General features: G+C 38.8%; 1 protein-coding gene across 1 annotated transcript in view; it reads left to right on the top strand.

The window, feature by feature from the left end:
- The window catches only part of ptenb (phosphatase and tensin homolog B), a 133,423-nt gene that overhangs the window by 27,651 nt on the left and 79,192 nt on the right, over positions 1-26,580 (top strand). The window contains exon 2 of the mRNA XM_068002543.1: positions 18,545-18,629. Within this exon, the coding sequence (XP_067858644.1) occupies positions 18,545-18,629 (85 nt within the window). The remainder of the gene's footprint in view (positions 1-18,544; positions 18,630-26,580) is intronic.

The raw sequence follows: 26,580 nt of genomic DNA, 5'->3' as shown, positions 1-26,580 counted from the left end.
TTCACCCATGCTATTTGTGATCTCCAGCCACACATCGCAGCTGACACCCTCTGGTTCTCCAACAATGACTTGGTTCTCATTCCTTACTCTTTCTATTCCATTATTGGCAGGTGTTCTTTCAATCACTATGCCTCTGTCCTCAAACTCCCTCCTTGCTTTCAAGGGCCTTGTTTTAAAAAAAACCTTTTCTTGGACAATGCTTTAGCCTCCCTCCCCACCAAACTTTCTATTTTCCCTTCCTCCTACTTGGTGTTCATTTTTACCCTCTGCCTTTTAAAGCATTCAGACATCTTCAGTTGCTTTAATTTTGACATTGGTAGGATGTTTGTGCTGCTAGTTCCCATTGCGTGGGTCTTGTACAACCACTGACAGCTTCACTGTGAACATGCCGGATTCAATAGGGCCAGTATCCAGGAAAACTTTGTTTTTAAAAATAGGTCTACCTGTACACTGGCCTTAAGTTAGTCCAGCAGGTTTATGTTGGGGCTGCTGCTGGTTGCATGAGACCCCTGCTTTGGGAATTGACTGTGTGAACTAAGCAGCGGGGAGGGAGTACAGGAAATTTATTTTGGGGTGGGAAGGAGCGGTGGAGAAGCTAAAGTGTGGTCACAGAAGAAGGTTTTTAGAAGATGTTTGAGGGCAGGGGTATAGTGATTAAAATACCACTTGCCACCAATATGAAGGTAATTGTGAGGTGTGCTATCGAAATGTTGGTTAATGCAGTGGACTGTCTGCATTGTATATCATAGCTGATAATTATTATTAATGCAGTCTGGAAGTGCAAAGTCCAGGACCTGGGGCAGAGTTCTGGGATGTGGGGGGAGGAGGGGGTGCGGGGGAGAGAGAGAGCATAGGGATAGAAAACAGAAGGGAGTGAAGTCAGGACTTAGATGGAAGACTGCAAGATCACTTGCAATCAATAAATTCTGAATTTTAAATTTGTGTGTGTTTTCTTTCTGTAGTAGAGCATGTTCACAGGCTAGGAAATATTAATATGTTGCTAGTTTTTAGACATTGTAGTCAGTGACGTGGAAATATGACATCACTTCTGGAAGATGTTGAGTGGCGTGATACTTTGTTTTGTGCTGGTTACTCGTTGCTGGTTGGTAGTTTTCACTGCCCAGTAAATGGAGCTGTTAATTAGTAGTTCACAGCCAGTCAACATGGTTAATTTAACGGAAGGTGGTTATTTGAGTCAATCACATTTTTGTTCCCTTATACAGGTGAGATGGCCAGAATGCACTCTTAATGCAGGTCTTTTAGATAGACGTGGAGAAAACGAGAGTGGGGGTGGTGGTGGCGGTGCGTGGGGTTTGAGGCTAATTATACAGAAATAATCCAGCCTGTTGTGACAAATGATTCCTTGTCAGCCTTGGTTCAGTGGTGACACTTTTGCTTCTGAGTCAGAGAATTGAGGGTTCAAGTCCCACTCTAGCCAGAGACACGTAATCTAGGCTGACACTTCAGTGCAGTACTGAGGGAGTGCTTCACTGTCAGAGATGCCATCTTTTGGATGAGATGTTACACTGACGTCTTGTCTGCCCCCTCAGTTGGAAGTAAAAGATCTCATGGTTCTATTTGATGAAGAGCAAAGGAGTCCTTCCTGTGTCCTGGCCAACATTTATCCCTCAACCAACACTATTGGTCATTTATCTCATGTTATTTGTGGGACCTTGCAGTTTGCAAATTGACTACCGTGTTTCCCTACATTAGAATAGTAACTACATTTCAAAAGTACTTCATTGACTGCAGTGATTTGGGATATCCTGAAGTAATGAAAAGTACTATATAAATTCAAGTTTGTATTTTCTTTCTAAATCACAAGAACAGATTAAATGGTTTTAGCTACTGGAACCTAAGATTGGATTGCTTTCTTAGTCCCCTGCCACCCAATCAGTATTTAATAACATTTAATTGTTGAGCCTTGCATATCTGCTTGTGAACATAAATATTTCTTGTGATTCTTAACACTTCCAATATAGATAAGTATTATGGATATTCTAAAATTGCCTTGAGCTTCTTTATGTTTTGGGATAGTACCCAGGTCTACTAACGTACAGCTTCTCAAAATATATTTAGATTGGTATCTGTGTTACTATGAAATTTGGTTTATTAAGGTTATGTGATCAAGCAGACTAATGGGTCCATTCTCACTTCCTGCAGATATAAAAGGTGCTGTATAAATGCAAGTTCTTTCTTTATTACTTTATTCAATAGGCACTGGGGGAAAAAAAGTACATTTTAATATTATAGGTCTTTATTTTCAGAATGAGAGTTCGGATGCCACCGAGATGGTCAGTTCTTTGGTTTAGGCTCACCATCGCAGCAAATGGGATAAATTTTGATTTTTTTTGGGTTCTTGAAAATAAATGAAGAAACTGTATTTTCTTCCTCCGTATTTTGTTTTCAACAACAACAGTTTCAACAACTTTCCTTTATTTAGTGCCTTTTAATATTAAAAAAAGTCCCCAGATGCTTTACAGAAGGCATATGGAAAACCATTGCCGAACTAGAAAGAGCAGTTTCGGAAGGATGACCATAGTTTGGTTGAAGAGATGGGTATTAAGGTTTTTAGAGATGGCAGATGGGTTTAGGGAGGGAATTCCATGAGAGTCGGTCCCATGTGTCTGAAGGCTGTTGCATGAAAAAATCTCTGCTTATGAAGTGGGGGTTGGGGTGGGTGTGGCAATGAACAAGGCCAGAGCCAGAGGGTTGGGGATATAGGGCTGGAGAAGGTTGGGGTATTCGGGTGGGGCAAGGCCATGGATGAATTTAAAGATAAGAATTTCCAAGTTGAGGTATTAGAGGATGAAGGCCAATGAAGATTGGGGTGATGGTCAAACAGGACTTAGTGCAGGAAGGATTTTAAAGATTATTATTCTGCTTTTCAGATGGACTTCCTTACCTTCCATGAGAAACTATTCTTCTGTGCTTATGATTGTCCTAGCTTCTTTCAAACAACTTTTTCATGGTGATAACATTTAAGTGGGAAGATCAGAGCTGTAGGAAAGGCTGAGTATTGTTTCAGAACATATTCTTTTGGGGAGGGGGGTTAAAAAAAAGAAACACACAGATTTAGCTATCTTAGTTGCATTTTAACAAAAGTCAAAAAATTAAAGGATTGCTACTGTACAATGTTCCAGGCTTCTTTATTTTCTGTGTCACAGCATTTACATTGTGAATTGGTTGTCTCAGTTTTTGTTTATAACCATTAAGTAGTTTTTTGGTTTTTTTAAAACAAAGCTTGGTTCTAGCCAAAATTCAGAAGTGTTGTTTCCCCCTTAAAATATTGGATTTGTGTGGAAAACTGATGTACTTTGTGTCCTTTCTGCACTTGTAAGAAGCAATTTGTTAATTTTAATACATTGAAATTTATTTTGGGATTTTTTTTTGAAAATAGTCCTTTTTGCTCTCATTTAAAACCTGGGTTTTTTTTTCAAAACGGGTATTCTTGTGACAGGAGGCCATGTATCTAAATATTCTGCACTTGAATGGTAAATTGTGACTTCAGTAACATAACTCGAATCTTGATGAGGACTGCCCCATCTATCCATCCTATTAAAAATGTGAAATGCCTCATTGAAAGGATCTGGTCCATTAAGTAGACCTCCCAAGATCCCTTGAGTATGATTTATCTGGTGCCTTGGACCCAACCAATGAGGATGGATAGGGCAGCTAAACAGCCCATGTCTACTCTCCCAGGCCCCAGCACCCTGGTCCTCAGTATCTTTCACCCTAGCGTGTTTCAGCAGCTTTCAGATATCTTCACCCCACCTGATTCCCATACCCATTTTTGACACAAAACATGTTGGTTGCCATCTTGCTGTGTTCGTTGGGCTTCAAACAAGACAAGATTTGAAAATTGTACACATCAGTAAAGGATCAGTTGGGGTAGCTATAGAGAAGGATTTACAAGCTTAAAGAAGAAAGGGGGAAAATCAGGAACAAGAGATTTGCTGAAACAGTATGAGTATCAGAAAAAGCGAGAAGAGATGGTGGACCCACAATGGAAACAAGGGTGTAACACAGAAAGGAAAGAGAGTGCTGGACAGAGACTAACACTAAATTAGAAAGGAGAAAGAAACAGAGAGGTACTTGCATCAAAAGACACTTTTTTTTGGATCTGTAGGAAGTGATGATACTTAAACTGTGAAATGATATCTAACTGTAAATACAGTGTAATATTTAATATGTGCAGTATTTAATTACTTCAATTTTCACAGGTAGGCAGCTGTACTTATACTGTAATTGGCACTGAGTGAGAGAGAGTAACACAGTGGGACATCACCAATCTAATTGGAATCTTTGTTTTTAATATTATGGAAGCTGGAACCTATAGCTATATCTGTTCTTTTCATATCCATTACATATTAACCATGGCATCTTAAGCTTCTTCATTTGAATTTTAGCTGAAGTTATGTTGGCAGCTTCTCAGCAGATACTGGAAATGTTTTTTCTTAAATCGTGGGATTTTTGTTTCAATTTTGCATTTCATGCCCAAAGTGCAACCAAGCGTTATATCGGTGTCAACCTTGGCTAAGTGGGTAGCACTCTCGCTTCTCAGTCAGATGGTTATAGGTTCAAGCCCCACTCCAGAGACTTGAGCACACAATATAGGCTGACACTTCAATGCTGTACTGAGTGAGTGCTGTCATTTGGATGAGACATTAAACCGAGATCATGTCTGCCCCCTCAGGTAAACGCAAAAGATCCCATGGCACTATTTGAAGAGTGATGGGTGTTTTCCCAGTGTCCTGGCGAACATTTATCCCTCATCCACACCACTAAAACAGGTTATCTGGTCATTTATTTAATTTGTTCTATCCAAATTGGCTGCCACATTGCCCTATATTACAATAGTGACTACACTTCAGAAGTACTTCATTGGCTTGAAGCGCTTTGCGACATCCTGAAGATGTGAAAGGGGCAACATAAATGCAGGTTTTTTTTCTTCCTATAGAGCATTATTACTAGTATCAGTAGTAAATTACTGGGCTTATTTTATGATAGTTCATAGACATCGCAAGCTTAAATTGTTTGAGGTCTTTGGCATAAGTAATAGCAACCTCAGCTATTTAAATGTTGAACACTTCATTTTAATAATAATGCCTATTTCTTCAACAATAATAGGTTTTTGGAATATGTTCTGTTTATCCTTTTTGCTTGTGATATGTGTGTGGAAGGATACTCTAATTTGAGTTACGCAGAACATGGTAGGTGCAGTGATCTTTTCCACATGCAATAGTTTTAGTGCTGCAAAATCGTTAGTAGCTAATTTTGGAACAGAGCTAAATCTTATAACTGGCTCATTTTTCATTTTGCCATGATGTTTGTAAACTTTTGCTGTTTAATTGTGCTTTTTTACAACCTCCACAAAGAGTTTTTGCAAGCATTATGCACTTATCATTTGTCTTGCTCTTCATTTCTTTAGTTGGGTTGATTCTAAAACCTATTTTCTGTGTTTTCCACAGCCTGTTTTTGCTGGTTAGCTTCCATTTTTTTTTCTCCATCTGCATTTCATTACTTCCTCTCTGTATCCCTAATTCCTGCATTATTCATACTGTGGTCCCTCATTTTGTCTCAGTTCAGAGATATTTAAAATACATAACTGCAATGCTGTATTCAGACAAATGGCCAAGGATTTTATCAAGAAAAAACCGCTTCAGGCTAGATTGAACCCTGGCTGTAGCACTGGTGGAGTGTCCAAGTAGTAAACCAGTGGGACCCTGTAAATAGCTGACATTTTTACTGAGTTTAGTTGAAAAAGCATGTGTGTGTTTTTAAAAAAAATATATACTTTTTTTTAAAAATGGGCAATACATGCTAATCTGTTCAAACTTCAAAAAAAAAATCTGACACCCTGCAGTAGGAAAATTAAATGGTGGACAGATTAAGATGACCAGTCACTTAGTTTCATGTGATGTTTTGTTTTTATCTTTTTGTTCTACAACGGTTTTACAACTGCAGTGACAGTGGAGTACAGTAGTCACTTGGTTATGGATGAGCCTGTTGTTTAAAGAATCATTGGTTAGGCTTAGCTACTGAGATTGTTTTTTTTAGTTGGCTTTGGTATTTTTTTGCAATTTGACTTTGTTGTGTAACTTTATATTTTTGGCGTTTTATATCCCAGGATCAAGAGTGACTGGTGTGAGGCTGCCTCTGTTTTGAGGTCTTTATCAGTACAAACAAATGTTATTTGCTAGTTAGGATGGTGTGAGGAATCTTCATTGATAGACATCGGGGTATTTTGAAATACTAACTGCCTAACAGATATTGGGAGGAATGACTAGTAGAATATTATCTTCTCACACTGCCTTATAGAGACTCTTGTGGTCAGATGTTGTTGATCCCTAAGTAGTTGAATCTTGATGGGGGACTGTTAGAAGGGAAATGTGCGGGGGCAAGGGAGTTGGAATACAAAACTGAGTAAGTGATGCTTCAGTTGCACAGAACCTTGCTCAGATCCCATTTGGAGTACTGTGTTCAGTTTTTCAGGAAGGATATATTGGCCTTCGAGGAGGTACAGCGCAGATTCACTGGAATAATACCGGAGCTTAAAGTATGAGGACAGGTTGCATAAACTTGGTTTGTATTCCCTTGAGTTTATTAGATTGATTGGTGATCTGATTGAGGTGTTTAAAATGATAAAGGGATTCTATAAAGTAGATACAGAGCAACTTTTTCCTCTGGGGAATCCAAAACAGGAGGGCATAGTCTTAAAATTAGAGCTAGGCCAGTTAAGAGTGAAATCAGGAAGCATTTTTTCACACAAAGGGTAGTGGAAATCTGGAACACTCCAAAGGGATGCAGATGCTGGGTAACTTGAAATTTTCAAGACTGAGGTTGATCGTTTTTTGCTAGGTGAGGGTATTATCAAAGGATGTGGAGAATCTGGGTAAATGGAATTGAGGTACAAATCAGCCATGATCTAATAGAATGGCAGAACAGACTGTAAGGGCTGAATATTCCTCAGCAACTGATTAAAGTGACTGAATAAGTTCACTTTCCATTTATCATGGGATTCTGGGATTTTTTTAAAACTGTTTTGTGGATCAAATTATTCAATTCCATCCATTTTTCTGCAAAAACCTTAAATTAGTGGCCGAGGCCACTGTGTGACTTGTGTTTTGCGTGGTTAATTTTATATTGTGAGAGGTTGTCATTACTGTGGGCTAGGACGCTGGGAAGTCGGGGGTTTTGAAGTGTGGAGGATGTGTCCCTTGCAGTGACATTCTTATGTTCCATGTCTCATACTCTAATTCCCTCAATGTCTGGATTGGTATGGATTTGGATATCAATTGGATCTGACTAGAATGGGTTGGGATAAAACAGATTGTGCATCCATGCCATGTGCTGTTGGGGGAGGTTGGGCCATTTGTCCACGCTACGCTTGTGGGTCTTGCACAATAAGGACATCTAGGTCCTGACTTTCTGTCTCTCTGAATCTCATGCCCTTCAGTACTGCCTCTATAAAACTCACTCACATAAATCTGCAGCATTGAGGAAGGCTGCCCTGGCTGGTTCCTACCTTTTGAGACAGTGTGATTATAGGCTTACAGTCTACCCTTAATTCAAAATTGCTAAACTTAAATTATCTGATATTTTAATTTTTGAGCAGTAAATTCTCCCTATGCTATTCTTTACATTGCTTAATTCATATTAATGGATTTTTTTTTTCTGCAAAAACTGACTGAATTATCACGAGTAGACTGTAAATGTCTTGTGTTTGGTGGGCAGTTTTGGTATTAGGCTATTGTGGTGCAACTCAGTACTTTTGCCAAAAATTTGGAATGTCATGAGACTTGAGTGTCTTTTTTTGTTGATTTCTGATCTAGCCACCACTTGTTTAGGAATATGCCGTTATGAATCACATGATCTCTTCTTTCAATGGATAGTGAGCTCAGGCCAATTTCAATAGAAATCTATTGGGAATCCATCTGAGCCGTTCCCACTCTGCTCGATTTTAAATTTTCAGGTTGATCTCATGGAAGAACGATACTCTTCTCCAACTGAATGAGAATGAAGATGGATGTTAGCTAAGCATTCTTGTAGCCCCCATTCTGCTATGTGTAAGGCCTCATTCTTTGTTGTCCCTTGACCTTTCACCAACCCTTATCAACAGTAGATTATCTGTCACACTTTATATTTAAAAAAACCTCATTGCCATTTGATCTGTACTACAAAACTTCTCTTGTTTTTAGGGAGCAAATTTTCTTTATCTACCTAAATACAGTATAGATATGGCAAAGTGCAAGTCAAAGTTAATGTGTGGCTCAAGGCCCATTATCAGACATGTGGACCCTCACTTAAAGGTCATTAATTCTATCTGTGACAAATGGGTAAGAGACAGACTTGTTGCAGAATGTGAGGTTATTGCAAATCTGCTTCAAAATTAGAGACTTGCTTGGAGATTTCTGAAATGTTCATTTTTTAGAGCAAGATATGGTGAGTTCCTTTCAAGGCTATTTGCAAATTCGCAGCCTGAAGCAATGTACTTTTTTTCTTCAAAAACATTATTAAGTTGATAGCTCAGGATGATGAGTACATATCAGTGCTGTGCTCTGATCTAAGCTGAAGATATAGGTCCTGAGGCCCACCACTAATAATTTGTATTATAGTATTACACATTATTATTATTATTTCTGTATTGTACACTTTTTATGTGGCGGTTGAATAAGAAAGCTGATATATTACTACAGTAGGTTTAGCTTTTCTCATTCTTTTGGTGGGGGGGGGAGGAAATCAACCTTCACATGCAAACATCCCTCCCAGCCGCCTTGTTTTTTTTCTTTCTAGTCTGATGTGCTTTGAGATGTTTTTTGTTTACTGTTATGCTTCAGTGTCTTGCCGTTGCTTGGGGTGTCAATACAGCCTCTGGTCAAAGAACTAAGGGCGCACCCCAGAAAACAACAAAGTAAAAGAAGGTCACTGGACTGCCTAGAGAGTGAATTTCTTAAAGGGACTCGTTGTCCTTGGTGATTTTTCTTAGCCCTATGTAGGATCATTTATATGCAGTGGTTGAATCCTAATAGAGGAAGCTCACACTTTGTATTAGTTTTGTACAGTTAATAATTTGATTTTCCCATTCCTGTTATGTTAAATCATGGATATAACTTAAATGTTCCAATTATTTGCATAATGTGGCATGCTGAGTATTGCAAAATTAACACTTGGGCTATCTTTTGTTCAAATAGTTCCTATAAGATTATTGTGCTATAATGTTTAACTCCAATTTGTTTAAGTGGCCTGTGATGCAAATATTACATAAAATAGTAAATACAAGGGGATCTCCCAGGGCATTGCTGACTGGTGCCAGTTAGAAGTCGTAACAGAGGACCTGGGCAGGGATCCAAGAAACAAATTGAACATTTTTACTTAAGTTAGAATAGCCAACTGCAAGGGAGTCAGGCCATGCATGTAGAGAGGCCTGAAATAATGCATATTTGTTGAGGGGGAATAGGCACTTCAGTTTTCCTATTGTGAAACTTGCTTCTTGGCCCTCCATGTACTTATGCTGCATTCTTTGTTTTGCAGCGCTCTCCTTTTATGCACACCAGTATCTCTCCCTCTCCCAAATCAGCTGGATGTGGTTAAAACAATTGCTTTATTTAGCTACACATAATTTCATGAGCACAAGGCCACCACTACCAGCTAGAATATCAGAAGGTAAACGGTTACAGTCAGAAAATAGACATTTTCTCAAAGCCAATGTTTATCTACCTGTATTATATAAACTACATGTGAAACGCATTATGGTTCCCTGTTTGAACCAACAGTCTTTCAATTTCAAACATGGCTTTAAATATGAATATTTTGTCTTGCTATGCTTCCTCCATAATTGAAGATATAAAACATAATATTGTGAACAAAAAAAATTTCTTTGAAAAAATGTGAGATACCTCGTTACAATAGCTCCTTACCTAGAGCAACAAATGAGAAGACTTTCTACGGTCTAGTATTTTTATATTGAATACCAAGAATTATAAAACATCAAAAGATTTTATATCTTCCTCTTCTGATTACACTAATGAGTGTAACTAAAAGGTTTGTCTTAAATAAACATGTTCAAATTCAGAACTTTTACTCAGAACCTCCCTTCAAACATGAACATTTTTCAGTCCTTCCAGAATATACTGTTCTCTTTCTGCTGTTTTGTTCTTTATAGGATGCATGTCTATGAACAAAATGTTGAGACCATTTACAATACATTATTATTACAAAATACATAAATGTAATTTATTACTCGTGGAAAAAGTATGGGAGCCAAGGCCAAGCTGAACAAAACAAACTTAAGGAAATTAGCAGAATTCTAGATCCAGGTTCCTGAGAGTGGTTAGGCTTTGTGACAAGTGAGAAACCTATTGATTGAATTTCCAAAAGGACATGGACAATTTCATGGGTACAGTTCATACTGCTTTTGTGATTTATGTAACATTTACTTTGTTAGTTTGTTGGTTGTTAATAATGTAATGTCTTTAGTCTTCCTGCTTCAATTGCTGACCAAACTAGATGTCTGCCATAATGATTTTCAGAATGATTTCATTGATTGCCTATCTCCTCCCTGCTAATGGTTTGCTGGTAGTTTTCATATGACTGTAGCACTTCTTGATTGGTAGAGAGTCAGAAGTTATGCTGTTATTTAAGCGGGGTGGGGAGGATTGGATATTTGCAGTGGAAATGTTTAGTAAAAGTTTCTAAGTGACTTCCCTTGAGACGGTTATGTTTTAAAAATTTTCTTGGAAAATAGTGTTTTTCTTTTGCACTGCAGCACCATAAATAAATGTTATTTCTCTTTTTTGCTCTCCCATCTTTTTCACTCACCTACTCCCATCTTGTTCCTCTCTCTTCCTTTCACTTGCTCGCTCCTCTCTTTTCCTTTCATTCGCTTTCCTCTCATTCTCACTTGGAAACCTTACTTGGAGCCCACACTTAGCAGCTGATGTGAGAAAAGGGTAGGCAAATTTTTTTTCAGCACATATTTTACAATTTGTTTGTCCCTCTTGCTAAGAAATTCACAAATGAGCAGATTGCAATACATTTGCATATCAGGTACAAGAAATTTGCTTATGAGAATCTGTGATGTCCAGGAAGTGCAATGTTATTGTGACATTTTTAATATATTGATGATGTAGAATAAATATATTTTTCTGTTCTTTTATCATCCAGTGGTGTCATGTAGTTTAACATTATTACCAATATGTTGTATGGAAAATCACACGCAAGCTGGTATGCTTTAAGTGTTGAGATATTCCTAATTCATTATTTCAATTTACCCCTACCACTACTCCCACCAGCGACAGAACTGTAACTATCTGTACTTCACACTCTTGTGTTGTATAGCTCAAAATGCTCTCTCCGAGCGCAACCTAAGTTTGAATGGACAAAGTCAAACTGTTTTTCACAGTACTGATGGACATAGTATGACTATTTTGTACACTCACCATGACATTTTACTGAAATCCTAGTGGTAGCACTGCTATTTATGAATTATTTTTATTCAAAAGCTATTTGAATTTTTAATTCCATCTTGGCTTTGAAGTTTTATAATTGAATTTTAATGGTTAACATTTAAAAAAAAATAATTCCCAGGCAGCTTTATTCTACCTGCTGAAAGTTATACAAATAATACTACTTTTGTTTATACAGCCTCATGCAACAGATTGTGTCTGGGCACTTTACTGAGAAAGTGAGATGGACTCTGAGAAGGAAGTGAAGGAAATTGGGGAAGAACAGAGGAGAGGAGCGAGTGGCACGATTAAAAAGATTTTTTTTGGAAGATTTTTGAAGCCAGCAGGGGAAAGGGTAGCAAGGCAGTCTGATTTTGGGGGAGAATTCCAGAGGGTAAAGGTGAAATAGCTGAAAGATCGGTCTCCGATGGAGCAGGTAGGAAAGGTAATGAGCAGTAGTCCAGATTTGGAGGAATGAAGGTTGTGGCCAAGATATGTACCTGGAGAAGTTTTTTCAAATAGGATGGGGCAAGGCCATGGAAAGATTTGAAAATTAGGATGCAAATCTTAAAATCAATTCACTGGAGAGGATGAGAGTAATTTGTGTGTGGAACTTTGTACACAAAATAAATTATATCACGGATAATACATATGCTATATACATATGTAAGATTTTGCTTACAGGGAAACTTGAAGTGGTTTTGTAGTTTGTGTTCATCACATTGCAGATGGTCAATTTCAGCATAGTTTTAAAAAGAGAAAGGTATTCATCTCGTACTATTTTGTGAACTGGAGTCAGAAGTATGCAAGCTCCTTCCAATCTGCAAACTTCACTCAACAGCCAGTAACCTCTTATTGATCTCTGGGTTTACACCAGTTGGACTTGGTTCCTTTTTTGTCTTTTGTCACAACTTGGTAGAATAATATAATGTACAATGCTCCTATGATTGTACTCATCTGAGTTAACATAAGCAAAGCAACAAGAGATCCACTTGTAAACTCTAAATCAAGCTCTTTCCCAGTAATTCCATCCTGCTGGACTTTAGATAACATGCACCTCATGTTTGGTTATTGGCATTACGGTTTGATACTATGTGATGCAAATATTATGTTTAGCAAAGGAGTTGTTGATGCTGTCAAGTGTTTATAGCATTTTTGAAATGTGTTTTCAGGTAGGCTAGAATTATAGGATAGCCCTGGAAAGGAATGGCTTCCTACAGCACAGAGCTGCTTTTTTTTTGAAGGACATCTCTACTCACACTCCATAATGTTGCATATTATGTGACAAGGAATTCAAATTTGGCACCATTTTACAGTCCTGTTAAACAGCAATGTGCGCACGACACTCAGTATTTTGGTCCAGAATGCATCATCGGAACAGATTTTGTAATTCAGAATACATCCCAATATTCTTTATACATGTGCACTGCAAAAGTCAGTTTCCAGGTGCAAGATATGAACAAAACTGTGACCTTAACTATGGATTAAATGGGTATTGGGCAGCTGAGTGAATATTGAACCCTTATATCATTAGGCTAAGCCCAGGAAATAATATACCTCTGATTTCTCTAATGTAATGCTACGCTGTCAGATCATATAGCATGGGCTTAAAGCTATAAACTGAGTTCATTATAAAAAGTGAAGTTCCACAAAAGGAAAATTTGATTAGGTTAAATTGCTATACATTTCTTAACTTTCACTGGTACATCAACTGGTTTTGTAAGTCTAACATAACAAATATTTAAGTGTTTAATACCCTTTTTTCCCTCCTTTATAGTTTGTTTTTTAAACTGAGGTTGTATATTATGCATTGGATTGTAGGCACCATGGAGTTCCAGACTTGGAGCAAAATGATTGCATCATATTAACTGAAGCAACTGATAGCAGTTGTCATATTTATTCCCAGACTCAGAACTATCAATCAAAATCAACAAAGATAATGGTAGTATACCATGTTAATGAGTGCTGACGCCCAGTGTCTGTAATAGGTAGGAAATGCTAATGCTGACCCAAAAGGGTACATTTTCTGAGTCCTTTCCCATATTGGAAAATCACGAGCATGTTGCTTGCAATTATTTTCCATTGATTTGATTTCAAGGACTCTGAAAATCTACTATTAAGTATATGCCTGTCTTCCTTGTCTGATCAATGACTGGATCAAACAACTCAGCCTATGCTCTTATGGGCAGTATGCTTTTGTTATTAGCTGTTGATGTTGAGAGAGAAAACTCTTTTCATTTTAATGCTAGGTCAGAAAAGTCATTTGTATATATTCACTTTGAATTTCATGAACAAGAATTTAAGTGTGCATGTATTTAATAAAATGCAATAAGGTTGTAATATGAATGATTTTTATTAAGAATTGAAATGCTGAATGTGTGTTACAGGAGTGAATTTTGCTGTGTAGTTAAATAAGTCGTTCAGAAAATGCAGTAGAACAAATTCCAACTTCTAAAAATCACATCGGTCCTCCAAATGTAGCTGTGAGTAAGAAATATTGTGGAGCATGTGCTATTTCCTGGTATACATAAAACAACAAAACAAAAATTTAAATGCATGTTATGTGGTCGCCTGTTGAAGTCACACTTGAGGTGACAGTTGTTGTAAATCCTGTATGTACTTGAAATGTTGAAATCCAGTTAGAGGTTTTCTCATTTTCATTTGCTATTTCTTCTCCCCTGCTCCACCCCCCCCCCCCCCGCCCCCAGAAGATTGCTGCTGGGGAATGGTTCCACATCCACCCTCCAAAACTTGCTTAGATGGCCAATCTCTACATCTTAATTGAGGCATCACAGCCTAAGCCTGATGCTGCCCTTATATCACCCTGTTCCCTCTGACCCTTCTCTCTTCCTTACTCCATAGATTTTTCTCCATCTCCCTTACACCCCCTGCCTTCAGTTCTCATTAACCTTCTAGTCCACAAATTCCACTTCCTGCTTACTCAATCCAATTCTGTGTCAACATCTGACACCCGACTTTCCCTCCCAACTCCTTGTTTGCCAACGTTAATCTGTCCCTCTACTCTTGCATGGTTTCTGCATCCATCAAAACTGTTGTCAACATCCTATTTACTATTCTTTCCAATCTCTTTCTCTCAGGTCCTGCAATCCATTGTTGCATTGCAACTACACTCCTTTTTCAAGACTCTACAATCATCCTGCCCACATACAGACTCCTACTGGCCAAAGTCACAAACGTCCTCCTGTGTGACTGTGACTAGCTCACTAACTCATTTCCTCTTTGACCTCCCTGCTTACTTAAACCTCACCATTCACCTCAAATATCTATCCTCCACAGGCCACCTCTGTGGCATTGCTCTCTTATGGCCCTACTCCAATCTGTCACTTCATCCATGGTAAATCACTTAGTACAGCATCACCTCTGGTGCATAGTAGGAATTCAACAATGGGCCCCTCTTTATCATTTAGGTGCGAGCCCTTGACACCATGCCAAAGCATGGGATTAGCTTCTACATGTACACTTGTGATACTCACCAGTACCTCATCTCCTCAATTGACTCCAAGGCTGTTGCCACTGATATTAAGCCCTGTAGAAGCTGAAACTTTCATCAACTAAAAGTTGGTAAAACCAAAACCATCCTCTTAAGCTCTTGCAGACACTTGCACTCTCCTGGCTGGGACTCCATCATTCTCTCTGGCTGTTGCCTCAGGCTAAGCCCATTGCAACATTGCCACACTGTTGTACCCTTAGCTTAACATCCTCCCCCATATCCAATATATTATCAAGACTGCTTTCTGTGACCTCTGAAATATCTCTCACCTCTGACCCTACATCTTCCCACTTTACTGTTGAAACCTTAATCCAAGCCTTTATTAAATCCTATAGCACTGGTTCTGCACACTTCCACCTTACTTAGACTATAATTCATCCAGAGTGCGGTGGTTCACAAGGAAGCCTGCACCCTCTATCAACCCTGCATTTGTCAAACTCTACTGGCTCATCATGCCCCAGATTGACTTACTAAAATCTAAATCCCTGCTTTCAAATCTCTCTCTGGCATAGCCTCAGCCCACCCAAAATGAGAGATTGCCAGCTATTCCCTTTGCGCCGTATTCATTTCTTGTACACTAACTTATCCCTTGTTCCCTACTTCATCTGCTCCACCAATGCTCTTTCAGGCAATGTGTCCCAGGCCCCTGAAACTTCCTTCTCTCCGCCACCACCCCCCCCCCCCCAAAACACTCCCTGCTTCCCCCACCTCCAAAAGACCCTTCCTTTTTGATGATGCTTTAACCTTTCTTCCAAAACCAATTTTAACCCCCCCTTTTTCACCTTCTTGCTTAGTGTCCAATCCCCGAACTGTTTGTACTTGAGGGACACATATGAATGTTCTGGCAGTGCTTATGTCTGCATGTGCGTTTCCCGCAAAAGGCACACATAGAAATCAGGCATGGGGCGCTCCTCCACCCCCCCCCCCCCCCCCCCCCCCCCCCTGCCTAACTCGAAGGCACTATGGCCAATTACAGTGATGCTAATGCAACCCAGAATGAGATCAGTTAACTCAGCACAGATCCTATCAACTGGGGGTTCTTTGTTAGTATTGCAGCTGCCAGTGATTTTAAAGCATCTCTTATTGTGTGCAACCAGGGCTGTTGATGGCCTTTACATACACTTCATCTCTAAAGATTACTTGTGCATTGCAAAGTTAAGTTGCCTTGCTTATCATTTTTCGGTGAAAAAAGTGTTTTGCAAATGATTTTCAGATATTGAGACAATTTGTGCTTATATGCTGAATTAAATGTATTGAACGTTCCAAGGAACTTAACAGAGTAGTAGCAAGAAGAACAGAATGCTGATCGAGGAGAAAGTGTTTAGATGGGGTATTTGAATGCATGGCCAAAAGATGGGTTTTGAGGAGGGTGAAGTATAGAGGTGGATGGGAGGGTTTCAGGCACCAAGGTTGCATACAATCTTGTTCAGCCTGTGAGAGAGGCCTGGAAGGGGAATGGAATTTGTGTTCAGGAAGCAGAATTTGTGGTGAGCCCTGAGAATGATGCTCTTGGTTTTCTTGGTGCTCAGCTATGGGAAGTTGTGGCTCATCCAAGACAATGTTGGACAGGGAGTTTGACAGCACTGAGTTGGTGGTGGGGTCAGGAGAAGTTGTGAAGAAGTAAAGCTAGGCGTCATCGCATCACCATACATGTGGAAGATAATCCCATGCCTACAGATGATGCCACTGATAGGCATCATATGGATGAGGTAAAAAACATGAGTTCTGTGGTTGCTTCAGAAAGCAGCAATTTTCTTAGAAGCAAATCTAAAATCATTCCTGGATGTGGGCAGACCAATGCATTTTTCCTGTACCAATAGACCCAGGCAGCCAGAAACTCTGATTCACAATTTTTCACAAACTTGCGGATGAGCAGTTTGTCATGAATTGATGCTGCAGAATCTGCCTTGCAATATAAATGGGTAATTCCATCGTATTGGGGAAACTACTTCTTTGTATAGAGACCTACCACTTGCCACTATATACAGATCTCTGGATCATTGAGTTCAATATGCAGTGAAAGACCTGTCTTTTGTGACCATCTAATCACGTTTATAGAATCTGGATAATGTGACTAGAAACAGCTGGTTGCTATGACGGCAGGAGGGGGAGAAAGCAGAGATATGGGCAGACTTCTAGATGGATGAGCTATGATAGGCCAAAGCCAGGCCTCTGTCTAGTGATCTTGTAGGTTAATGCTGCTCTTTCAAGTTACAACTTTTTAATTCTCCAGCATGGCATTGGGCCCAGTAAGCTACTGCATGGGGGTTTAGTGAAACTGAAGACAGTTGTGAAGGCATCTTGTATGCATGACTCATAGGCTTTGGGTAGTTGCCTGAGATCCGTGGAACATTTTTACATTTGCAGACAAGCATCCTCATCTTCTCTGAGGGGATGGTAAGAGCTCATCTTCTAAGAGCTGCCTTGGGCAACACTGCTGGATTCAGGTGTATTTCTGACTCACAACATATGTCCTCTGAGCGAAGAATTGCATCTGCATTAGGGTTAAATCATGGGTACATAAGGGATGAATAAGGATTCCATTATTCGCTTTAATTTGAATTGCAGGACTGGTTCCCGAAGTTGTAGGGTTTATGTTGCAGGAGTCAGGAAATTTCCATTTAGCCAGTTCTTTGAAATGACTGCTCATGTGCAAAGTAGCTGTTTCTGTACTTTCCTTAGTGGTGGAGAAAGATCTACACAGGCCAGTGAACATAAATACTTTGCTGGTCTGTACAGCCAGGTGAGGACAGTCAGTGTACTGGTGATCAAAAAGCATCGCCGCCTCTGCCAATGAGGCTATATTCTGATGATACAATTTTATATTGTATAATAAGCTTAAGTTGAGCAGTTTACTTCAATGCAAACTGATTTATAAAGCCGTGTTGTGCAAATAGCATTCTTCCATAATCCATCCTCTCTTTTCTCTTCCCTTTTCTCTTTTTTTTTTCCTTCCTTCTCTCTCTTCTCCTTTTCTCTCGGGTTGGGACAACAGTTATCATCTAATCAGGATGCAGAATGCATATTTAACTGAAAGTACTAATTTTATAGCTTCAATGAGCTACAAAAACAAAATATTCAGATGATTGACATGCAGTGATGAATTCGTATTGAACAGCAGAAGAAAATATTTTGATCACACGATGAAATTGTACACTTCGGGTGCAGGAGCAAGTAAAGAAGGGGCATGCATTTCTTTCGGAAATGGTTACCTAAAACACATCAATTTGATTGTACTCATCAGTACCTTGTTTACTTGACACATTTTGCAAACCATTTCCTTCCAATTACGATTAGTTTCAATATATAAATAACCTGTTACAGTAATAACTTAGTTTGTATTTAGTAGGTCAGATGTATTTCACTGCTTCATTTGTAGGTATGATGCATTGTATCTAAATAGAATGATCAGACATTCAAATACAATGAAGAGGTAAATCTATACAGATTAGTAACTTCAATAATTTGCATTTTGAGTATTCATTCCTGCTGCAAAGAAATGTATGTATTTTTTCTTAATTTTGTATTGATTTGTACTGGTATAGAGTATGTCACAAATGTTGTTGTTCTTAACCTACGTAATCAGATATTTATCCAAACATCATTGCCATGGGATTTCCAGCTGAGAGACTTGAAGGTGTCTACAGAAATAACATTGATGATGTAGTAAAGTAAGTACTTGTATTCAGAAGTTAGTTTTCATTTTCAATTGTGGATCTTGAAAGTTTCTCTCAACAGTTGAAGATGGAGAACTATGTTCATTGGAACCTCTGATACCATTTCAGTGATAGCATTTCAATATACTTACGGAAAAAGACCTTCTAGAAACTGGTACGTTTCTGTTATTTAAAAAAAAACTAGTTTATGATGGTAGGCTTAAAATGTATACCCTCTTGATGTCATAGTTCTCATTTACATTCTCACTTACTTCACAAAGAGAAAGGAAGGGAGTGTATGTTTGAATTTGTGGTGTGGGTGTTGCTTTTTCCAAGACCTTCCTGCTCCATAATTTAAACTGCCAAAGTTTTACATTTCTAAAAAGGAACTTAAATTACATTTTTAAAAAAAATTGGTAAGAGCCCTGGAAGTTTATGGTTGTACATTCATTCTTACTAGGTTAACAAATCATTTAATATGAGGTTATTGCAGTAATTTTTTAAAAAATCTAAGCTATATTCTTTTTTTTCCCCCTAGTTATTGTTTGTCCCAGAAACTTCCCTGTTTTTGGCTCCATCAACACACTATCCATTTCAGATCCATTTCTTCCTAAAACTTGCTTCTGGTTGGCTGAAAATTAGTTTGAGACCTTTTTGTTTCAAGCTGATCAGGAAATAAATTAATGTAGTTTGAACTGACCATGTCATTACATCAGCAAGTCAGATTCCTTTTTTTAATGACTGACTCCACAAAACAAAAATTTTCCAGAGGCCGAGTAGAAGTTGTCTTTGAAATGAGTTGTCTTTTGGTGCTGCTTGTTTTTGCCAGTGCAAGCTGAATGGTATACCGTTTCCTGTTCTTATACCAAAAACTATAAAATCACTGGTAAATCTTACTGTTGCAATGGTATTCATTGAGCTTTGTGTTCCTGATGTAACATACCACTAAAAATGTAGTTATGTAACAATAGAATATATCTAACAACAGCAGATATCTATACGTGCCAGGAAAGTTCTGTTTTTTACTTTGCTGTAAAGAAGTGTACATTGTAATTTTATAATTATAGACATGTTCCTTCAATAGTCCTTTCTAAAGCATTTTTAAATACTTTTGGTGAAGCTTTATTGTTTTTATTGATAAGTGCTATTTTCTTTGGCCTTGGCTAGACCTCAAGTTGTCCCATCAAAGTCTACCTTGATTGACACAGATCAAGCAGAACTTAGTTTTGCAGCATCCATGAAGTTTTGTGGATCTTTTCTAGGAAGGAAGTGACTGACCTTCACATGTCCCCCTGGGAAGTTGGCACATTTGATATTGGGAGCTCACTGTATGGGGAACTCTGGGTGCCAGCCTATATCCCACTGTTTGTTTGTGCAGCATGTTGGAGTGTTCCTGAGTTACCCTAAAGTAAGGTACTGTTTTGGGATGGTAGCTCTTGACAAAAAATGAAACCCTGCAATGCACCATATTTTTAATAATTCATACTCCACAAAAGCTACACAAATTCAAACTCTGCTTTTCAGACGAATGTTTGAGGGACTATAGTCACGGGACACGTCACTACATACTCTTTTTGCCTCAAGACCTATTGAACACACTATGGTGTGCAGGCTAGGACAGTTCTTGTTCTTTGCAGCAGGAAAATGCACCTCAAATTATGTTGCAGCCTGGTTATTCCTCCAACAAATGTGGGGGATAGCTATGGGTCATTTATCTATCTGAACAGACAATATACAGGTTATGTCTGGAGTTGAGAGAACACAAGTCTGTGTTGGTGTATTTCTCCACATGAAACATCTTGTCTAATCCCATTGTACTGCTCACTTCCCATCTCCTTCAATATTGCTTTTTTTTAAGCATCGATTTAATTCTCTTTTAAAATAATTTATGGACTTTGCTTCAACCATGGTTGGTGGCATAGAATTCCACATTCTAAGCATCTTCTTTATAATTTTTTTTCTAACTTCCTCTTCAATTCTGTTTATGATTTATCTTAAATTTGAGCCCACCCACAACCACTGGAAACAATCTGTCATGACGTACCTTATTATAATCTCTCATAATCTCAAAGATCTTCAGGTCACCCCTTAAGCTTCTCAGCTCCAGAGAATAAAAGCCCCAACTTCTCAAGTCTTTCTAGATAACGATAATCAAAATTTTTTTGCTTGCACTCTCCGACCTAGAAGACCACTCCAGGTATTGATCACATTGTGCGAAGAAATGCTTCCTTACTTCAGTGTTTGAACTTGCTTGTACCTGTTTGTACCTATATCCCTTTGTACTACAGTTGTGGTTTAATGTGAAATAGTGCCATTTAACCATCTTCTGTTCTCCACCTAAGCACTTTATAGGTCATTCTATTTCTTTTCCTGTGTATGTGGTTGTTTTATCCCTTTCCCCTTCCCTTTTGTTCTGTTCCCTTTTAAATGCTGTTCATTTGTAATATCTTCCAGTTCTGAGGAGGGGTTTATACTCGAAACATCAACTTTTGTTCTCTCCACAGATGCTGCTGACCTGAATATTTCCAGAATTTTCTACTGTTTTGGCAGTATAGCTTAGCAATCTGCTTGCTTTGTTGATTGCTGCTAGGCTGACTTGACATGGTTAGTGTAGAGTCTACTATTGCTTCCAGATATTTCTGCCTCTTCCTTATCCACTTTAACACTATTCCTTTAATTTTAAGTAATTTAGGTACCCATTTTATTTCTTCCAATATCTTAATGCCATGCACTTGTCTATATTAATTTCATTTGCCTTAGTTCAGTCCACTTGTAACTACTTTGCATCTTCATCAGACTAGACTGCCCCCAAGTTTGGTATGCAGTTAAGTGCCAAATTTTAGACATTGAAAGAAAAATGGATTAGAAGTAACTAGAGGAGAGGCTGAAAGAGATGTGGGAATGATTGCAGTGACTGGCTCTGGTAACTGTTGAGTCAAAGTAGCAATTGGCAAAGCAAGTAGTATCTCTGCTGTATTGCCACATCAGTAGAATATAAATTTGAAGCAGTCATGCTGAAACATGAAGCTATATAAGTTACTAAGTGAAATAGAAAAGGTTATTCTGGAGCACTAATTCACATTGATCTATGACTGCAGGACAAGGGAATCGGAGTATAAACATGGGTACAAACTAGGAAAAGGCAAGCTCAGAACTGATGTCAGAAAGCATGTATTTTCGCATAGAGAGGATAATACCTGGAATAACCTTCCAAGTAGGAGTGGAGCCAAAAACTCTGGAACCACTAAAGAGGCCATTTGATGCTGTGATTATGGGAATTGTTGGTATCTAAGGAAGGATAAGCTGGACTTGTCTTTGTGATACTAAACTTACTCAGTTTGGATATTTCTTGGTTGGCAATCAGAATATGAATGGATCCTGATCTGCTTTGCTCCCTGTGAAGCTGTTCACTGGTATTTCAGCTAATGTTAGTTGAGTGCTTCCAGAAACCTGAAATGGTGTGTATCTCTGGAGACCTATTTTAAGATGCCTTTTATAGAGTAGAGATTAAGACTTTAAAACTCAAACAGGTGGAGTATATTTCTTTCTCCTTCAATTTCCTTAAAATTCTGCTGCAAAAACTTGTACCTTTCTGTAAATTATAGAATGAAAGCGTTACAATAGCTTCTTGTAGCTGCTGTTCGTTTTCACCACTGCTTTTAACTGTCATCTGGATTGCTTTAAGACTAACATCTTTATCTTCTATAGAGTGACCGATAAGGCTGTAATTAAAATTTGGGGTCCAGCGCCGTCTGTATATTTGACACTTATTCTTGTTTTCTGTCATCTGAAGCACGAGAGTAAATTAGTCTTGCAGTGCATTTGCTGTCATATTAATAACACATATCCTTTTGCCTAAAGAGGGCAATATAGTTGAAAATGGTGAAAGTATTGTCACTTGGAAACACAAGTCCAGACATCAGTTAAGTTCCCAATTTTAATATTGGGTATAAATTTTAACTGATTTTAGCTTTCAAAAGGGAATTAGATAAATACTTGAAGGGGGAAAAAAGTTACAGGGCTATGGGGAAAGAGCAGGGGAATGGGACTAATTGGATAGCTCTTTCAAAGAGCCAGCACAAGCATGACTGGCCAAATGGCCTCCTCCTGTGCTGTACCTACTATGATACTATGAACTTGCCTGTTGTGGCAGAGGGTACTTGAGATTGTCAGGTAAAATTTCATTTAATATGCCGATTGTAACTAGTGAACTGAATAACAATTTATCAAGACAGCCCACTGGTATATAACTCCTATCTTGTGTATCTTTTTATTCCCACTCAACCAGCCATAACTATACAGTTAAACTTGTGCTGTACTCCTGTATAAATAGGGTTTGCTTATATTCCAGTTGCATCAACAGTAACTTTGTCCCTTGTGGTTTTTTGTTTGCTTTCCAGGTGAAGGGACATTGGTTATACAATGGGAGGCAGTATTTATTTATGTTGTGTCAGTAAAATTGATATAAAAAGGATGCAATGGGTAAAAATGGACTCTCTCGTTTTGAGATTTTTATCTATTTGCCCAGAAGGGATTTTGGCATGAATTTACATTATGATGTTACTGGAAGTTAAATTTGAGTCACAAGGGGTTGACTCCCAGGGACATGCAGGTTATCTGGGATGCTGATTAGATCCTCTGGTTGGCCTACCAGACAAAGTAGTTAACAGAATTGCTTCTTGCAGATAATGAGAATTGTCCACTACCTCCTAGAGATATTTGCATCTGTAATGTTAGAATAGCTTCCATTCATTGAGCACAGAAGGAGGCCTACTGAGCTTGGGGGGGTGTGTGTGTATGTGTGTGTGTAAAAAGTTAGTCAATTTGTGTTTGAAATAGTCAGAACGAGAGGCAGAGAACTCCCTAAGTTCGTGCCAGTCAGTCAGTGATACTGACTAATAAAGTGAGGTAGGCTCACGTCAAGGACAAAGGTTGCATATTTTACTTTTTTCATGTTCTGAGAAGTGATAGGAAATAGGTACAACCCGCTCTGAAAACAGTATTCATATGTTTCATTATCAGTTTGTTGGTTTACAATTGAGCATCTTTCTAGAATGCTGATCAGCCAGTCTTCCAGAAGATGGGAGAGGCATATGTTGCATGATCTCAGTACACACAACAGGGGGTCGTATTGCAGTCCCTGGGTCACATTGCCATGTAATTAGGGTGGTAAAAGTACTTCCCGTGTTATAGGGGAAGCAGGGACCAATTTTGGGAGTGACTGGAGATGCAGACCCAACACTTACACACACTCTGATGTGATACTGGCTTTTACAGATCTGGAAGGTCCCTTGGTCGTAGTGTGTGCTGTGTTGGTCATTCTTTACCAGAGCGGTCGTGGGGTTGGGGACACAATGCCTGGCCTCTTTATCCTTGGGCTAGGAAGAGAAGGCAATATCAAAAATCATCCTGTGTTGTCACTACTGAAAGCTACTTACTTACACCTAAGTCGTGCCTGTGTATGGACTTTTTCGTGTTGCCTGGATTGAGCTCTGCTGGGATGCACATCATAGATGAGTAGCTCACTGATGCTTGCTGTCCAGTCTGGTATGTGAAGGAAGAGTCATTGGGAGGATTGTGGTGTATGTGAAACCATATGCCAGCAAATGTCACTGATTTCTGGGGAGGAAACAGCGAATAGGGGTAGGGGAAGAAAAATTTTGATCACTTAATGAGTTTTCTAACAGCTCTCTGAACTGCAGCATTGCCTTTTGCCTCCCGGGAGGTCATCGGTGGCATTTCTTTAATTGATAACTTGTTCACTATAGAGTGCAGCAATCCTTTTGGCACGACTCTTAATATTAGGACAAATATCCCGCCTGCCCATTCAATTCACTTGGAACTGGGGGTTTTATGTTTCTCTCTTCCTTTTCATCTATAGACAAATACACTCCCCACCGCGTATAGCAGGCAAGTTCGTGTGAACACTATTTGCACGCTATACACGGTGGCTAGTATAATGTGGACAGGGTAGTCCTGGGGTACAATACCAAGACTTAAGTACTGTACCTTTTTATGCTGGCTCAGAGTTATTGATCTGTTTATTTCAAAAGACATTGCAGAATCAAATGGCTAAAGACTGGTATTTCTGAATGGTTTTTTAGATCAGCCATCATTACATGTACTAATTAAGACCAAATTCAGAATTAATGAGTCAAACGACTGTGGAGATCGGCGATTGTGCACATTGTAAGGGTGAACCAGAATAAGCAACGCTTACTTAATCCCTGGTTACAGTATAATGAGTAATTGTTACGCTCCAGAATTTGCAACAGCGCATGGGACGATAAGCCAGCTATATCTCAATTTTTTAAAAAAACATAGATTAGAGGCGGTCAGATTGTCATGTTAATTTTAAAACTGAGCCGGAAGGTGTCCAACTCAGCATGCCAGCAAGAAGGGCTCGCAGCAGCGTCGGGAGTTCTAAAGGCCGTGGTGGGGGGGTTAGGACTTAATAACAGGTAATCGCACTTTAACAAGGTACAAACAGCTGCTTAACAGTCCAAAATAGTCAGTGCGTTTAATATGGTTTAAGTGGTGCCTTTGTAATTGACGCCAATGGCAATGGTCAGTGCCATTTGCCCACTATAGGCGGCTGTGAGGGATAAGCGGGGATGGTGTAAGTGGTGGAACTGTATGAAATAATTTTAAAAACACAATCGTGATCATGGAGGATTTCAGTTACCCCCAAATGAACTGGTGGGAAGAGGGAATGAGGGGGGAGAAAGGGATGGCGTTTTTACAGTGTGTATAAGACTCCTTTCTGACCCAATATGTAAGAAGTGCAACAAAGGAAGAAGCACTGCTAGACCTAATAATATAAAACAGATAAAAGAAGTAAGCATGGGAGATCATATATGGTGCAGTGATCACAATATAATAAGGTTTAAGATAATGATTGAGCAAGATATAGATAGTTACCAAAGTAATAGATTGGGGAAAAGCAAGGGAATGAGGAAGGAGTTAAGGGAGGTAAACTCAAGAAAAATTTTGACAGATGAAGAGAACAACACTGGGCAATATTTAAAGGTGAGGTCATTAGTGTTCAGGAGAAATATATTATGCTTAAAAAAAAGAACAAAGTAGCCAAGAATGAGATGCCCTGGATCAATGAAGAGGTGAGATTAAAATTGAATCTAAAGAAAAAGGCATATACAAAGTACATAAGCAAATAAAGGAGAGGATGAAGAAAGGGAATAGCTTAGGAAAGAGGTTAAAAAGAAAATAAGGACGGCACGGAGAAAATATGAAATGAAAATAAGAATATAAAAAGAAATAATAAAGTATTCTACATGCAGATAAAGTAACATGGAGAATTAAGATAAGGATAGGGTCACGAAGGGTAAACTCTCAGGAGATGATACTGAAATGGCATGGATACTGAATCAGTACTTCGCCTCAGTTTTCACTCGAGGCTACCAAATGACAACAGTAGAAGAAGGGATATTACAACAAGTAATATAGAAAGAATGGAGATACTAAATAAACTAGCGAAACTTATATCGAACCATGGTTAAACCATACTTGGACCACTGTGCACATGGTCTCCATACTACAAAATGGATATTGGAACACTGGAGAAAGGGAAGAAAATATTTACAATGATATTACCAGAATTGAGTGGGTGCACCTATCAGGAAAGATTAAGCAGACTGGGGCTCTTCTGGTAAAGAGAAGACTAAGAGGAAACCTGATAAAAGTCTTTAAAATTATGAAGGGGGCATAAATATAAGATAGCCACCAACAGATCAAATAAAGAATTTAAGAGGAATTTCTTTTCAGAGATTGGAGGATGTGGAACTTACTGCCACATGGAAATGTTGAAGCAGATAACATTGAGGCATTTAAGGAGAGGCTTGGTACATACATGGAGAATGGAATAGAGGGATACAGGGGCAGGGTGGGAAAAGGCAATTGGAGTGGGAGGAGTCTTGTGTGGAATATAAACACTGGCATTGACCAATTG

The sequence above is a fragment of the Heptranchias perlo genome, chromosome 21 (assembly GCF_035084215.1).
Source record: "Heptranchias perlo isolate sHepPer1 chromosome 21, sHepPer1.hap1, whole genome shotgun sequence".
Taxonomy (NCBI): Eukaryota; Metazoa; Chordata; class Chondrichthyes; order Hexanchiformes; family Hexanchidae; genus Heptranchias; species Heptranchias perlo.
Note: the sequence above shows the minus strand (reverse complement) of the source record. Positions and strands in the feature narration are given on the sequence as shown.